We start from the raw sequence: 18,483 nt of genomic DNA, 5'->3' as shown, positions 1-18,483 counted from the left end.
TCTATGTTAATAAGCACTGATCAAACAGAGGGCTCAAACACAGTTGTATTCCATTCCACTCCACTCTGTCTCACTAATGATCTTATGAAGGTTTCCGTGTTATACTATTTAGAAATGTCAGACAGACGTACGGTGGCATAAGTGCAGAGAGGGCAAGGGCTGAAGAGTCCCCAGTCATTAACGCTGTATGACATGGAGCTACAAGGCTGAACTAATTAATATCGGCCTGGAAGTGGGAAACAAATTCTTGCACCTGCACTTGCCTTGACGTCACAGCAGGGATCCCCTGAGTGCAAGCTATGGTATGTTACATGGGCAAATCTCGGGGAAACAGATGAACAAAATATTAATGGATGTATAGAGGAGGCTCTTCTGAATAAATCAGAAGATATTATTTTGCTCACTTCCGCTCAAGTTTGTCGAATAGATATTAAAGCATTCCATAAAATGTACTTGCACTTCTGCCAAGGCCTCTTGTTTCTGAGTGAAGATAAGCTTCAAAGAAGTGTCAGGACTTGAAGTGCTCTGGTGTTCCCATGAATCATTTCAATAAATAACAAATCTTCTCTCTCATATTCATCAAAAATGAAACTACAAAAGGGGTAATTCATAGAAAAAACAATATTCAGGACAATCTTTTCAGGTTCATTAGCTAGTACCAGAACCTCAGGATATGAAATGTTTGGGCAAAAAAATTAATTCATATTCTCACAATGATTTCCACTAAATAATGACAGAGTTTTGAAAAGGATGGAGCTAGAGTAGACAGATCTCTGCAGCACTCAGTTAAATAATAACTTTACAAGTGATTAGTTTTAATATGTTTTGATTACAGATGAATAACAAAAAAAAAATTTGGAAGCTGAAAAGGTACCTTACATAGTTGTTTTCAAGCCCTGGCCACATAAAGAAAGGTGAATACAGTGAGACTGGAGAATAAAACAGGTTTAGTAATTATCAAAACAAAAAATGAAGATTTTGTGATAAAGCACTTTTTTAGATAAATGTCACAATGATCAAAAAAATAAATGACAAGGTGAAAATGTTATAATTATGTTATAGAAGAGAACTATTGCAAATGATTTCTGAAAAAACAGAGATAAAGAAAAATGACAGGAAAATAAAAAATGATGTATTTGCCGGAGTTAACAATAATGGGAACCTGCAAAAGTTTTCTACATAAATGAAATACCCCACAACATTATGTTTGTTGTATAAATGAATTTGATCAACTTCATCATTATGATCACTTTCACTACTCTGATTAAGGTCATGGTAGAAGTGCACTGAGCAGGTTTGTCAAGACCACCCAGTGCTCAGCAACTCACTCCAACATTACTCCCATGGAATTCACAAATATCACCAGGGCAGATGAGAAATATAATCCAAGAGTGTCATGGGTACCAATAGACCATGTCTTTTGTAATTCATGGGGGCCACCAATGGGCATCCTTTCAGTTAGAAGAATCAATCACTGTAATTTGGAGAAACTCCTTGCAGAATTTTACATATTTTCTCCTGGAAACCATCACCATTAAGGTTACCTACATTCCTTGATGCTAAAGCGAGTGAAGCTCCACAAACTTTTAAATCAGGTTAACTTTGTTATATATAAAAAAATAAATAACAGGGGTTTCAAGATAAGGTAGTTCTACATTTTAATAATGGTGCCAGAGAGTGACAATATGTTGCATATTTATTAGCAAAAGTAAGGATTTCATTGTACTATGTACATGTGCCAATCGGTGACCCTATAAATGTTTAAACCTACATTGAAATATATAATCTCTATTTCAATCCACTGACGTGTTGCTAGTTCTTCAAGGTGGAAAAGAACATCTGACAGAGCTGAATGGGATGTGTCTATATAGTGGTTGTGATCTAAAATAACTACATAGTATAATTATTATATTCTAACCATGAAGCTTCAGTTTGCGTATATAATGTAAAGTCTTACTTATTTACCACTGGGTGTGGAACTTCATTCTTTTGCACATGGGCCACGTGCCTTTGGTTATCTGTACAACCAAACACATTTATGCACTTCCAAAAAATGCATTTCTGCTAAAAGTGTCTCTTTCTCTAATGACATGCCAGCTTTTATTTCTGATTTGGACTCATTTTCATAATGAACTGCTAACATATTTGCACTTAAATATAACTTTTGACATCTCCTTTTCAGTAAATCATGTTAGTTTATAAATGTAGGAGTAATAGTTACAGAAGGTTTTAAAAATATTTCTGCACATTTTCAGGTGTGGTAAACTTTCTGGTTAAAAAACTTTCTGTAAAATCAACAGCATATTAAGCAATACCTTACTCCCTGGTTCAATATTAATTTACTTTTAAATAGGAAATTCAGTACTGTATCACCAAAATGAATATTCTGTACATATTTTTATAAATAATTCAAAAGGAAACTAAACTGTTTACTTGGAATAGAATACAACCCCGTGTAAAGGAAAGCTGATTCAAAAACCTAAAGCAGAGGCAGATCTTGCTTTACTGGGTGGCAAACACTTGAATTTAAGGATTATAAAATAAATATTTTAACAGTTAATCTATGTCAACAAGGCTTAGCATCCCTTTATATACTTTCATTTGTGCACTCTCTATCCAAAATCTGTCATAAACGTAGCAAATTATAAGTGGTTTCATAATTCACTGAGAATTTGCAATAAGTAAACATGATATTAAGTTAGAGATGTCACTCTCAATCATATCTTAAATGAAAAATATATTCCTATTCATTCATCCATTTACTAAACCTTCTAAATCCATTCTCATGATTGGGGGTGCTGTAACATATAACATCATTATCAATGACAAAGATAGGGATCAACGCAAATCAAGGAACACTCCCTCATAACAGGCCAAGCCAGAGTCACCCATTAACACTGCCTGTATGTCTTTGGAGTCTACCGAAAAAAATGAGCACCATTTGAAAAAGGATACAAGTAGAACATAAAAAGCATAGCAATACAGTGGGCAGTGTTCCCATCTCATGGATGAAATGTCCAAGGTCAGAACTTTCTGCATCCAGCAATCATTTGTGCTGAGTGTGCATATTCTAGTCATGTTTGTGTGGGTTTTTCTGTTACCCCATTTCCCCTACCACATCCAAAAGGTCTTGCATGTAAGGTAAAGTAATAATTCCAAATTGACTCTTGTAAGTATGGAAGCATGCCTATGTGAGACATGTGATGCTAAGGTTTCCTCTCCAGGGAAGTTTTCTGCCTAGTGCCAAGTGGTGCCCATGATAGTTCCATTAATGACTGCAGTGGGAATGAACCTATGTGGGTTTAAGAATGCTATGTTATGCATTTACTGTGCTTGATATTTTTACAAAATAAAATGTGAGAGAACCCCCTTTAACAAAGAACAATGAAATTTCTAAAGAAAAACATTTAAAAATTGAGATTTTTTTAAAAACATTTAATGCATCACACCTTACAAACTGATGTTTTCTTTAAACATCTGATATCTCAAAAAATGCAGGTGTGCTGCTGGATACTTGATTTTTCTGAATCACAGACAAAAACACTAGCTAAACACAGCTCTTAGACACCACTCGGTGGCAGCTCAGTTTTAAAAATACATTTTTGCAGCTCCAATACCCAAGTGCTTTTTAGATTTTGTTTCTTATTGCTTTAAATTGCACACATCATGCTCAGTCCTTACATTACTGCTCTAAGACCAACTTTCTCAGACACAGAAATGCTGGACAGTTAAGGACATTTCTCAACATACCAGACTGAAAAAAATAGTTAATTGAAGTACATCTAGTGGAATTGAGTGTTCACACTGTTCTGTTTGTACACTAGAATTACAAAACTTTGTAGGAAATATGATAACAAAAATGGAGGAAATAAGTACTAAGTGCGTAAACATTTTTTTCAGTAAATATATTTCCAGTGAGGCTATTCAAATGAAATTCTTACCAGACATTGGTATTAACTCAAAAAATCCACAAATATAAATAAAGCCATAAATAAAGGTATGTGTAATAAAGTGGAATAACATAGGTAAAAAGTACTGAACACGTTAACTTAGTGGAGAAGCCTTTGTTTGCAATGACTACAAGACACTTCCTGTATGCAGTGCTCAGATGTGATTTCAACCTATTCTTCTAAAGTGATCGTCTTTAAATCTTGAAGATTCAGAGGGGAACTCTTGTGAACCCTAATCTTTACTTCTTTCCACAAATGTTTAATTGGATATAAGTCAGGTGATTGACTGGGCCATTCTAACAACTTGATTTTCTTTCTCTGAAACCAATCGAGAGTTTCTCTTGCCGCATGTTTTAAATCGTTGTCCTGAAGGAAGGTCCACTCTTTTCTAATTTTCATCATCATGGTGGATAGCAACAAACTCATATCAAGAATCTCTTGGTACATGGGCCCATTCATCGTTCCTTCAATAACATGAAGTGTGCCAGTACCATGACATGACAAACAGCCCCACACACCATGATGCTTCCACCTCAAAACTTCACTTCTGGTATAGTGTTTTTCGGGTGATATGCAGTGCCATTTCCACTCCAAACATGGTTTGTAGTATGACAGTCAAAAAGTTCAACTTTGGTTTCATTTGACCAGACTACATTCTCTCAGTAATTCATAGGCTTGTCCAAATGTTGTGTAGCAAAGCTTTAAATGAGCCTCAACATGTTTTAGCTTAAATAATGGAGTCTTGCGGGGTGAAAATGCATAGTGGCCATGCCGGTGGAGTGCATTGTTTTCTCTGCAACAATTGTACCTGCTGCCTCCAAGTTTTTCTGGAGCTCTTTCTGAGTCGTCCTTGGCTGTGTGGCTACTCTTATGACTATCCTTCGCCAGCGAAGTGCATTGTTTTCTCTGTAACAATTGTAAATGCTGCCTCCCACTCTTTCTGAAGTTCTTTAAGAGTGGTCCTTGGCTGTGTGGCTACTCTTATGAGTATCCTTCTGAGTCCCGAGTCAGAAATCTTTTGAGGAGCTCCTGTGTGTGGCTGATTGATGATGGGGTTCCTTCCATTTGCAGATAATGGCCCCAATAGTGCTTCCTGGAAGATTCAACAGTTTTAAAATGCATCTGTAGCCAGTTCCATTGATATGGTTTGCAACAATCAGGTTGCAAATGTCTTGGGAGAACTCTTGCTTTTACCTATCATGAGATGTTTCTTGAGTGACACCTTGTTAGAAAAACACCGTTTAATAGCCCATCAATCTATACTAACCTAGCTGATATCAATTTGCACAGATAGGAGGTTGAATTTCTATCGGACTACTTATGGATATCAGCTGTTTCTTTGCCTTTCCTTGATCTTGCTGTACTGCTTTTTCATAGTAAGTTCAATATTTTTTCCCTGTGTCATTACACTTTATTACACATACCTTTATTTATGGCCTTTAATGTTTTTTAATTCTTTTTAATTGTGGATTTCTTGAAATAAAACCAATGGCTGGTGAGAATTTCATTAAAACAGCCTCACTGGCTAACTCTGAGAATATGTTATGATCATAAGACATGGTACTGTTTGGAATTTCATGGACCATTAACTCTTGCACCACTAGGTTCAGTGATTAGCCACTAAAAATAACAACTGCATAAGTGAACCTAATATTTTCTTATCAGTGTTTCCAGAAAATAGAAAATTGCTGCTGTTGCGCCACAGTATTATACTTGTATAAATATTGAAAATCCATAATCCTTAGCCACACCTCACTTAATTCTTTTCAAAATTGATGCTGGAAATTGATATTCCATTAAATACATTCTTTCAGTAAGATATATATATATATATATATAGATATCTATATATATATAGAGATATATATATATACACATATATATATATATATACACACATATATATTATATACATATATATATATACATATACATACATACATATACATATACATAAATACATATATATACATATACATACATATATATATACATATACATACATATATATATATACATATACATACATATATATATATACATATACATACATATATATATATATATATATATATACATATACATATATATATATATACATATACATACATATATATATACATATACATACATATATACATATACATACATATATATATATATATATACATATACATATACATACATATATATATATATATACATATACATATATATATACATATACATATACATACATATATATATACATATACATACATATATATATATATATACATATACATACATATATATATATATACATATACATACATATATATATATATACATATACATACATCTATACTAATAAAAGGCAAAGCCCTCACTCACTCACTGACTCATCACTAATTCTCCAACTTCCCGTGTAGGTAGAAGGCTGAAATTTGGCAGGCTCTTTCCTTACAGCTTACTTACAAAAGTTGGGCAGGTTTAATTTCGAAATTCTACGCATAAGGGTCATAACTGGAAGCTATTTTTCCCCATATAATGTAATGGAGTCTTGAGTTGGAGATGGCCGCGGGGGGCGGAGTTTCGTGTGACATCATCACGCCTCCTACGTAAATACGCAGATAACAAGGAAGAACTCCAAACAGCGATGAGCACAAAACACCATTTCACAATTGAGAAGGCAGAAAAACATTATGAAGCAAATGATGCATACAAGCATATTCATAAGTACAGCTACTGCGGAAACAAAGCACGGCATGAACCGTAAGTTTATATTAAATTAAGTTCATAGGCTACCACTAGCGTTTGTAATTTAGTGCCTGCCCATATAAGGCCGTCCATCAGCGGCAATCCAATACAAACACTGCCGGTAAATATTCACGTGTGAAGGACTGTGCTTATGCAGAGGAAGATGAGATGGTCAGGGTGGTGTTTGGCACAAACTCATTGAAACTGCGAGAGAAAGTTTTAAGTGCGGGGTCTTAGCTGACATTACCGAGATGGCACCAGTACAGCTGGGAACCTTCGATGCAAGAACACCAAGCGGCTCACGTTAACTGACGCAGTGCACAGACAAAAAGCAACAGTTCCAAAGAGTGCTGAACAAAAACCGAATTACACAATTGAGAAGGCAGCAAAAAATATGAAGCGCCTTATACATACAATCATATTCATAAGTGCGCTACTGCGAAACAAAGCACACGGTGGAAAAAGTGAATGTCCTGCTAAAGGAAGACAGTGTAAAAAAAAACCCGTGCATGCAGTTTGTCACATCACAGATAAAAAGGAAGACGAGCTGTTTATTGATGCAGTAAGGAACTAATCGATGAATGAAACCTCTTATCTTTACAACGATTGACAAACACGGAATGTAACTTGAACACATCCTACAAATACGAGCCTGATTGAAAGAAATAATGATAATCAAATCCTTGATGACAGCAACATTCAATAACACTCACAAAACAATTACTGTATATTGACAATCATGTTACGTTATTTTTAAAATGTTCCCTTTTCTTTTCATAACTTCTACTTCTATACCCGATCTACAATACATACTTTAGCATAGACAAGCCACACGCTGTGGCAATTGTAGAGTCTTAAGCCTCTAATGCCGACATTCGAGGTTCGATTCCCGAGAGGGGATGTACTGACTATGTATGCGCTACCGATTCATTTTACCTTCGCATCTCCTTGGTTTGGGACATATGAAAAATATTAGGTTAACGCAGAATCATGTTACGCTATTTTTAAAATTTTCCCTTTCTTAGCACAAGCACAGCTGAGAAGCTTCGATGCATGTACTCCATAACGCGCTAAAAATAACGCATTTAATCACACTTTCAATTCCAAGCAAACGGAACTTTTGTCAATGCATGATTTCCTGGTACATCCATTACACTGATGCACACATCACAGCTACAAAAATGTTAGAGTCGGAATAAAGCGCATTCCTACGACTGATCATTTCGACTTCCCGAGCGAAGCCTTGATAAAAGCATGGTTTTGTGCACACTGAAAAGCAAGCAAAATTAGATGCATTACAGAAAGCGGACTTTGTGGCTCTTACTAGGGATCATTGGACTTCCGTGACCGTTAGTAATTCTAAATACATCTAATTACAAAATGTTCAATGATCACACTGTTTTAGCCTAATGTACAAAATAATTTTGGCTAATGTTACTCAGAGTTTAAAGAGTAAGCTGGTCAAATTACCTTTTATGTTTCTGACTTATTTTTTTAAGAAGAAAAACTGCACTTTATGGTGAAATTTTGGTTATTATTATTTAAAGACAATACTATTCTGCAAATGTACTTAAAGTACTTAAACTACCACTTTATTTTTAAGTCTGCCCAATTTTAACCAGGGATGATATTTTTGTTTCTGTTTTGAATTCAAATGCAGTTTAAAGGCTTTTTTTTCAGAAATTAAAACAGCTTCAGTTTACAATATTCATGTCCATGTCTATTATTTGATTCTGTCGCCCACTAAAACCGCTTTTAAATAAAAAAAAAATTTGCGATTTGGGGCAAATTTACGTGTGCGATTACATACGATTAATCAAGATTAATTCTTACACAGCCTCTAATTAATTGGATTAATTTTTTTAATCGAGTCCCACCCCTAATATATATATATGTAGATATATATATGTACATTTGTATATATATGTGTATATACAGTATGTATATATATGTGTGTGTATATATACAGTATGTGTATATATGTATATGTATATATATGTACTGTATGTGTGTATATGTGTATATATATATAACTGTATATATATGTGTCTGTGTGTGTGTGTATATATATATATATATATATATATATATATATATATATATATATATATATATATATATGCCAGCAACACTCATATCAATGACAAAACAATTACATTAACAATCATCTTACGCTATTTTTAAAATGTTTGCTTTTCTTTTCATAACTTCTTTAACACACTACTTCTCCGCTGCGAAGCGCGGGTATTCTGCTAGTATATATATATATATATATACACACACAAACATACACATATTTTTTTTAAATTTAAATGGTCTTATTGCAGACTTTTAAATTGTATTATGACTTTGTGTTCAGATAGTGTCACAAACAAAACTTTGTTGTGGTATATGGTTTTATGCAGGCTGTTCAGAAAATATGACTGTACAATTTATACAAGTTGTATATGGCACATTACCATGTAATGCTTGTGTTTTTTGTTTTACTTTATTTCATTGTTTTATCTTAACATTGTTCCTGTGATGCACATTAAAAAATCAGAGATGTTATTAAAAAAAAAAAAGAAAAAACACAATGACTTATTACACTTATGCACTGGCTAATCTAGGCTTTAGGTACTCCAAAATGAATCAAGATTCATGAAAAAAATTGCTCTTTGTTTTTCAAAAGCAAAAAATATTCTAAAAAATTAAAAAATATCCAGTGACAGACTGCTGCAGCATTTGAGTATGGATAGTCAGAAAGTAAAGCAGATAAAGAAGAAAGTGATATGTTGTGTTTTAATGGTGAAATTTTCTCAGAAATGGCCTTTGAGAGCATTATAGATTCTATGGGAAGATTCACTCAAAAGAGGCCCACAATATTCTGTTATAACTTTCGCTGGGATGAAGCAATCTGAACGAAACAACATGTAATGTGCTTCTCAGTATATGGAGCTTCGAACAAAGCCAGGATGCCCATGTTTTGGAGTGATGATGTAGGCGCCAGACGGCTGTCACGACATTTAACCTCCATTTGCAACTTTTCGGTGCAAACCGCCCGTACCCCTTCACTTTGTCACTTGACTTCTCATCAGGATGGCGGTGTACAGTATTGAGGAGAGTGTCTTCATGGTGCGAACCTATTGGATACCAATTTGTTTAAGTGATGTCAGAATCAACTGGATGACTGTGAGTTAATGGAGTCATTCTTCAGGCAACAGGGTAATTTCAAAGGGGCTTTGGTCATCACGGTCGTCGGATATGACACCACCAGATTTCTTCTTTTGGGTTATGCTAAAAGAAAAAGTCTATCAGAACAAGCCTCACACTGTGGAAAACATCCAACGTGAAAATGCTGCTATTCCCCCTGAGGCACTTGCTGATATGTTCAAGAACACGGAGCGCTGCGTCGAAATGTGTCTGGCAGAAAATGGAAACCACTTCCATTATCGCATATAATGCAATCGATTACACATACGTCAAGGTATGTAGCGTATTTTTTTGGTTTAGATTGCTTCATCCTAACGGGAGTTACAACAGAATATTCAGCGCCTCCTTCAAGTGAATCTCCCTGTAGTTCTAATGAGAGTGAAGCATACAAAGATTTTGCACAAACAGCAAAGTATTATGCGACTTCTGAATGTGCCTGGTGTAACAAGCTTTGGGCAACTTTCAAAGATGCTGTTCATTGAATCTCCAGGGTGCAAGGCAGATGTATCAGAATCAGAGGATTCATTACAGAATTTTAGTTTTAATTCAGTTATGTTCCATTGTACCTGGATTCAAGAAAAACTGCACTTGAACATTTAAAATGTTTTAAATGGTTTAAACCTTTAGGTTTAGATTTTACATAATCATGTATAATTTCAGTACACCTGAAAAAGTTCTTCCAAACAAAGATAAAATACATTGTTATAGAGTGACTACGTAAAAAATCGTTGTACTACATATTTAAAGTATTTACTTGAAATCAGTGAAAACAAATCTTTTACTCAAAGAGTGAGTTAAGATAAAGTAGAAAATTCTACAAATATAAAATGGATAAAAACTGGTTAAATATTTTTCATATAGGCAAAATTAAGAATGTATAAAATAACACATACACAAAATCTATATTAAATGAATACCATTAAATAATAAAAAATATATTCATAATCTGAAATCTACTATTTAAATATTTTTGACCATTATTAACATTTTTTAGGAAAGTCCAATTTTATAAAACTGATAAAAAGTTATCTATGTTCTAAAATATAGATGAACTCGCCCATTAATGTGACTTGCAACAACAGACCTGAAAGATTAAAAAAAGGCAAGGAGATCACTGAGCCAGTGTCTTAACTCAGCACTAATGCAGCTTCACCATAGCATCCATAGACAACACACATGAACAGGACTGTCATTTCCAAAAACACATAAGAGCTTCCCAACTGTTTTTTTTTAAGCAAAACTACACTCAATGCTTTATTTGTATAATAAATTTACTATTTCTACCAGATTTTCACATCAATTTCAGGAACGTACAGAAAAATGCAAAGACAGGGCTTGCAACTTTGGAAAACTTGAATACGACATTTAAATGATTCTGATAAAATGTAAGCGGTGTGTTAACTAATTCTATAGGTAACTCAAAGCTAGGTAGATTACTAGATAGTCAATAAAGTCACTGCATCAGGACATGGGCAGGATTACCTTTTGGGAAAATCTAGGGCAGTTTAACAGCAATTTCCTAGGTTTGCTAGTTGCCCCACAAATCTTTTTTCACTAATCTCCATAGTTATGGGCATTTTTGTATGGTAAGGCACATTTTTTCATATCAACTGATGGCACCTCCAACCACATTTAGCCTTGACCCTGTACCTACCAACCTGGTGCACCTCTTCACACAGTCATCCTCTACCTTTCACTCCACATGTCCAATCATCTAGACAATTCCAATCACCTCCATCACAGGTTTTCTTAACTTAACATTCCTCTTCCTCTCACTCCACAATTCTACATGAGCTTCATTGGCAAATCTCACTTAGATTTAGAGTGGTCTGCTCCATGTATTTTTCCCAAATGAGTAAAGTTTTATATATAGGACACAGTAGCATTATACACAATGGTTGGGAGTGGAGGCGTTTTCTGGATCTACTTACGAGAAAAATTTATGAGTCGTACTGGGCTCGTCAATGTCAAGAACAATTCCTACACAGAAGCAATTCATAAGGAAAACAGGATATTAACTTTTCTTTTTTTAGAGCAAAGCTCACACTCAAGGTGTTGAATCTTTACAACTCCTAAACACAGATTTAACAGTACCATAGTGAAAATACCCACATGACCATAAAGTGGGTTGCTTTACCCCATCATAGCTCTAAGGGAAGTGTTTTGGATCCTGGTATGGTCACTATCTGTGTGGATTTTGTATGTTCATTTTATTTTTATGTGGTTTCTCTTTCAGTACTCCAGTTTTCCCACTCACATACTACAAAGGTACCAGTGAATCTGACTGACAACTCTAAAGGTGCCTGGTGTGTCGATGGCTATGCCCTCTGCTGCTGCATTGTGTCTAAACATGCTGGAATATAAATCCACTTCTCATGACACTGATTTAGTTGAATATTTACAGAAAATAAATAGAATTAAGAATTAAGTCATGTAGAGACCATCACAGAAAGGTAGAAGTATATTAATATTCCATTTTGCAAACACATAAATAATGAAACAGGTTTCTAAGAAATGCACTTAAAAGTAGCATTACCTTGAACCATACTATCCTGTGTTAGGATATAGTGGGTTAGAAAATGACTGACTGAAAAATCAACTACGTGAAAACTATGCGAGTAAGGTATTTTCAGCTAAATTTACAGGAATGGCCTGGTCTCATTCAAACATTCCTTATATTCTTATTTTTATAACACTCAAAATTCCAAAATAAGCAGAAGCACTTAACAAAACAATGATCTATATTACCATTATGTTTTCTAACAGAATTTAAAATTGAATTAAATTTAAACTACCTATGCATCATACCAAAAATTACACTTAAGGTTGAAATTAATCAAAAATCAACTAAAATCTGTTGTGTACAACTTAAATAGCTATCAAGTAATTTAAGTTGTTTACTTACTGTAAATTATTATTTGCACTATAGAGATTACGGTCTTAATCCAAAACAAAAACACTGTTGCAAAAAACACATCTACAAGGTTACAGACATAAAAATGCAAGCCTGCCTTATCTAACTGTTACTAATAATGATTCCTTTGTGTTATAGGTTTGGAAAAAGAATAGAATACAAAAAACATGAATCTAAACACACTGCCAACTGATTAAAAGATCAGTAAGATTCACACAATTAGTGAATCCAATAACAAACATGTTGCTATTTCTGAGCTGTGGGAAGTGCTCGTGCATGTCTTAAAACATGTTTGCATTACTTGTTTATAATCTTATTAATACATACGTCACTGTAATGATGCAGGAATTTACAGAAGTGTAAGAAAGATCACCAACAAAGTCATGCAAATTAATTATAAAAGGGCTACCTTCAAACAATACACACCCCTATAGAGATTCACTATATCGCAAAGAAACACATCTTAGCATGAAATTAAATATACTATACTTTAATTTTCTTTAAAAAAAAGTCTATATATTTTAATAACTTTACTAATTATGACCACTTCAGTGCTATGCTACTAAACATCCTGGTACAAAAATACTCAAATATTTAAAAATAGCAAGTTATTAGAATGTACATGACAATTCACACCATTCTTGTGACCACTATGATAGCAAATATCAACGTATACAAACAGACTTACCTGAGCCCTGATAAGAGCCTCAAAGCTGGGCTGAAAGTAATCAATGCGGCTATGATAGAATTTTGGCATCTCCTCTAAAAGCTGCTTATTCTTTGCTTCAAAATCTTCACGCACGGGCCTCAACTCTTCACGTGCCTGTTGAGGCAAAACATATTCTGAGAGAAAGAAATTTAAACAGTGACTGCTATTATACACTTCACATCACTATTAGTATAACATGGAAAAAGCTTCTGCTTTAGGTATGTGTTCAGCATTTTTTGCCTCGCATTTCCTTTCATCCTACACTTACCCAGATCTTTGTAGACATGGAACACACATGTAATACTGTATTATATACCCTATACAACTCCAGGCACATCACTCACATACAGATAAGGAGCTTTGGCTTGAGCTGGGAGAAATTTTTGCCCAAGTTGCGCTTGTCAAGGTGGGGGATGGGACAGCAGGCTGTTTGTGCTCATTGACACATTTACAAAACAAAAAAGGTTGATGGAGAGGTGTAAAGGGACTTAAGGTGGGCCGAGATTACGAGTTTTTTCGTAGGCTTCAGGGATTCTATTGTTAACTGACCTAACAGATTCACCTCCCTAATGGGACACAAACCATCAAAGTTAGTCCTTTTCACAAAAATTCAAAAACTGTGTACCAGTAATAAAGGCATGTGCAGTGTCATTTTATGCTATTTCAAGGTGGGTGATCATGAATATATTTTTGACAACTGACTTATTTTACCTGTGGTCCTACCCCCAAGAGCCAATTTCACAAGATTAAAAATGATAAAAGTTTGAACATAAGCATGTGGGGTATCATTTTAGATTTTATCAAGGTCAGTGTTTATGAATAATGATGCAATTTCTTTGCTCCTGTAATGGAGATCTAGTCCTCAATAGACCTCTATTAGAGAGTGAAAAATGACAATTTTCTCTTATAATCAATAATATTAATACTTTAACATTTAAAATGAAGCACACATTTAAATATGTCAAATATCTGACATATTCTTGCTTACTATGTACTTCTACCTAATTAAATAAAGCATTACATTTCTTAAGAACACCCAGAATTAGGATGGTATACTCTAATCCAGATTTTTATATATGTAGTTACAGTACTGTATAATGCATTAATTTCTTAATTTCATTTCATAAGAATAAACTACAGTGTCTCCTCTGCTGTTAACCTTAAATATCTGGTTAGAAGTGTCATAAAAGGGTTAGCTTCTTACACTCCTTGAGGGGTGCTAATAAAATTCTTTGACTACCGTAATATGTGTCATGGCAAATTGCACCCTAAAGTTATACAACAAGATGACACATCTCTGACCAGCTGCAATCTAACACAAAGTGATAATTATACAACACACTTTTTTTGGATTATGACCATTTTCTGGCCTCTGATTATTAGGTGAGGAGGCCTGGGTCTTGAGATCAAAAGCCAACTGATTTCTAAGTCTTTCTCAATAAGCAAATGTATCTTAAAATATCACCCAGCACAGAAATAATATGAATTGTGGTGCTACCTGGTGCAGCTTAACCATGGTGGGTCCTGTCTTCTCCTTTTCCTCATACTTTTCCACCTTCGACTGCAGCCGCTTATAGTCCTGCAGTGTCTGCTCTCTCCTCTTTACTGCCATGTTGAGGCTTGGAAACACACTGCTAAATCTATGGACAGAAAACAAATTTTAGAAACCAGACTCTTACTAGTCAACATTTAAAACCTAAATTTCAAACAGAGAATTTTGTTTCTCATGGTCTGAGAGTCCTTCAGGTGCCTTTTGGCAAACTCCAGGCGGGCTGCCATGTGCCTTTTACTAAGGAGTGGCTAAGAGTGACCATCGGGATCTTGGTCACCTCCCTGACTAAGGCCCTTCTCCCCCGATCGCTCAGTTTAGATGGCCGGCCAGCTCTAGGAAGAGTCCTGGGGCCTCATGTATAACGCCATACGTAAAATTCGCACTATAACATGCCGTAAGCACAAAAGCCAATATGTGCTTACACACAGAAAATTCCAGATGCAGGAATCTGTGCGTACTCCAACTTCCACGTTCTTCCGCTCCATAAATCCCGATCAGCGTGAAAACAAACACACGTGCACACGCCTTCTGTCCCACCCCGTCTCCTCCCAGAGTTACACCTCTTTTAATATGTAAATAAATATAAATAGACCTTAAGCTCAGCGTTCTGTGAAAAGGCAATGGCAAAAGCAAGAGGGAAAATATAAGAATTTCAGCAAATACCAAGTGGAGGCAAAGAAAAACGTACTATTTGTTGGTTTATACAGTGGTATAATCAACAAAAGGAAGTTGATCGAGTGACATAGCGTGTTGGAGAAACAAGCTCAAGTTCACAAAGTCGCACAGTGCCCGACATAAAAAAGAAGTTGTCACATATCAAAGTTGCCGTGAAAAGGCGAGACGTAGCCCACTATCTGAGTGTCATATGGAAGCTTATTAGGGTACAGTGAGAAAAAAAGGCACAGAGTAGGAAAAAAGCATGAAATGTTAACTTCAATCTCGAAATATCCACTTTAATCACATAAATACAAATACCCAATCGCCACACAATCAGCTCTGTAATAGACGTTGAGCCATCTGTAAGCTTACAACAACAATTCTTCAAAACTTTTAAGGAACATTGAAATATCTTCATAGTACGTGTTTAATTATTCTATCCATCTATCCTTCCAGTGTCGCGCCAGTCTCGGCAAATATACAGCGCGAGGCAGGCAGCACCGTGTCCTCACATGTTTAATTATTAACAATACAGATTAAATGAAGTTAAGGTTTTATATAATGTAATCAACATATTTTGCTGTATTTCATCTTACAAATAATACCATCATATGTAAATACGCGCTTTATAAAGTGGCGCAGGTTGTGTAATATTATAACTGTAGTGCAAGTTACAGTGGGGTAATTGTACTTATAAGTACTAACAGTTCTACAAGGAGCAATTTATTGAGTGCGTTTATAGTTCTTGGGATGAAACGTTTCTGAACTGCAAGGTCTATACAGGAAAGACTTTGAAATGTTTTGTCGCGGCTGAGGCAGCGTAGGCTTGATGCTGTATACCGATAATTCTCTTTCTGTTCAGCTGCTGCTGTGATTCCCCACTCAGATACAGTGATATAAATACTCCGAGTGGTGCAGTGAGAGTAATATGGAAAAAGATGATCTGCTGTGGCGAGCCTTAAAGGGAGCAGCTGAAAGAAGAAAAAGAAGAAGAAGGTGCAGTGAGATTAACAACGTTAAAGCAGTTATGGTATTTGGAATACTATGGCTATTCCCAGGACCATTATATTGTTACAAGTTAATTATAATCAGATGCATTACACTAATAAACAATACGCGGTTAGTTTCAGTGTATTTATAAAGCTGCATCAGGAAAACAGAGTAACCACACAGGAACACTAGCACTGCTTTGATGCTGGGTGCCACCAGTCTGCAAAACCGAGCGGAGAACTTGCATATGACAAGGTATGAGGTGCAGTGGAAAAGTGTGTAGCTTTACGCCAAGTGTAGGTTTTATACATCGCGATTTGAACGTGGAAAATTTCTTGCGCAACATTTCTGTGCGTATGCACCGTTCATACATGAGGCCCCTGGTGGTTTCGAACTTCTTCCACTTACAGATGACGGAGGCCACTGCGCTCATTGGGACCTTCAAAGCAGCAGGAATTTTTTTGTAACCTTCCCCATACTTGTGCCTTGAGACAAATCGTGTCTCGGAGGTCTACAGACAATTCCTTTGACTTCATGCTTGGTTTTTGCTCTGACATGAACTGTCAACTGTGGGACCTTATATAGACAGGTGTGTGCCTTTCCAAATCATGTCCAATCAACTGAATTTACCACAGGTGGACTCCAATTAAGCTGCAGAAACATCTCAAGGATGATCAGGGGAAACAGGATGCACCTGAGCTCAATTTTGTGCTTCATGGCAAAGGCTGTGAATACGTATGTACATGTGCTTTCTCAATTATTTTATTTTTAATACATTTGCAAAAATCTCAAGTGAACTTTTTTCACGTTGTCATTATGGGGTGTTGTGTGTATAATTCTGAGGAAAAAATGAATTTAATCCATTTTGGAATAAGGCTGTAACATAACAAAATGTGGAAAAAGGGATGCACTGTGAATACTTTCCGGATGCACTGTATGCCAGTAACGAAACATTTAACTAGAGAATTATACCACTGTTTGCATCCCATTGTATATAGACAATGGATTTGAGATTTAATTTTAATTTCCATCATGAACATTTCCTTATGGAATTAGCACACATATCCATCAGTGTAGTTTCTGAAATTATTTTCCTAACGTGGGGGCCTGATGAGCAGCAATCCAATAGAAATGGCATTAAAGCAGGAACTAATTCCAGACCAGAGACAAGTCTATCAAAGAACACTCATGAATACTGTAGAGCCTTGCTCAGTCACACCAAGGATGAAGCTCATATAACTCCACCCAAGGTTCAAGTGCTATGAGTAAGTGATGTTACTGATGCCAAATCATTAAATAGTACTGTATATTTCTAAATTGTCTGTATGCAGAGGTCAAGGAGTCGATTATAAGCAACCGATAAACTCTTATTGTAAACACAGAAAAGTTTTGGATAGTCAGTGCCCTGGAAGTAAAAACTGACATAGCATTCATGGAATGTCCCTTTGACAGTAGTGGACGAGCCAGAGCATTTAAGGTGAAAATGGGTCATCTTCATATAGATAGCCCAGTGTATACAGCTTTAATGAAAACAAGAATTCTTAATGAAGTGTGGCCTTTGATATTGTTGGGTGTTGGATAAAACTTGTTTTCATATTGGATGAAAAGATTGAAATGTTATGGAGCTGGAGCCTAATCCAGCAAGCACAAGGTGCACACCATGGTCAGTGTAGTATCATAAATCTATCTAACCTGTATGTCTTTGTAGTGTGGGAAGAAACTCATACTGACATGTGGTGATCTACTTACTGCAAGACAGCAGCACTACCACTAAGTCACT

At 35.5% G+C, this 18,483-nt stretch overlaps 1 protein-coding gene across 1 annotated transcript in view; it reads right to left on the bottom strand.

Moving 5' to 3' along the window:
- bin3 (bridging integrator 3) overlaps positions 1-18,483 on the bottom strand; it is a 263,662-nt gene that overhangs the window by 27,812 nt on the left and 217,367 nt on the right. Inside the window, exons 7-8 of the mRNA XM_039769607.1 lie at positions 15,003-15,144; positions 13,484-13,618 (exon numbers count right to left, since the gene is read on the bottom strand). Coding sequence (XP_039625541.1) covers positions 13,484-13,618; positions 15,003-15,144 — 277 coding nt within the window. The remainder of the gene's footprint in view (positions 1-13,483; positions 13,619-15,002; positions 15,145-18,483) is intronic.

Source organism: Polypterus senegalus, chromosome 11, assembly GCF_016835505.1.
Source record: "Polypterus senegalus isolate Bchr_013 chromosome 11, ASM1683550v1, whole genome shotgun sequence".
NCBI classification, from domain to species: Eukaryota; Metazoa; Chordata; class Cladistia; order Polypteriformes; family Polypteridae; genus Polypterus; species Polypterus senegalus.
Note: the sequence above shows the minus strand (reverse complement) of the source record. Positions and strands in the feature narration are given on the sequence as shown.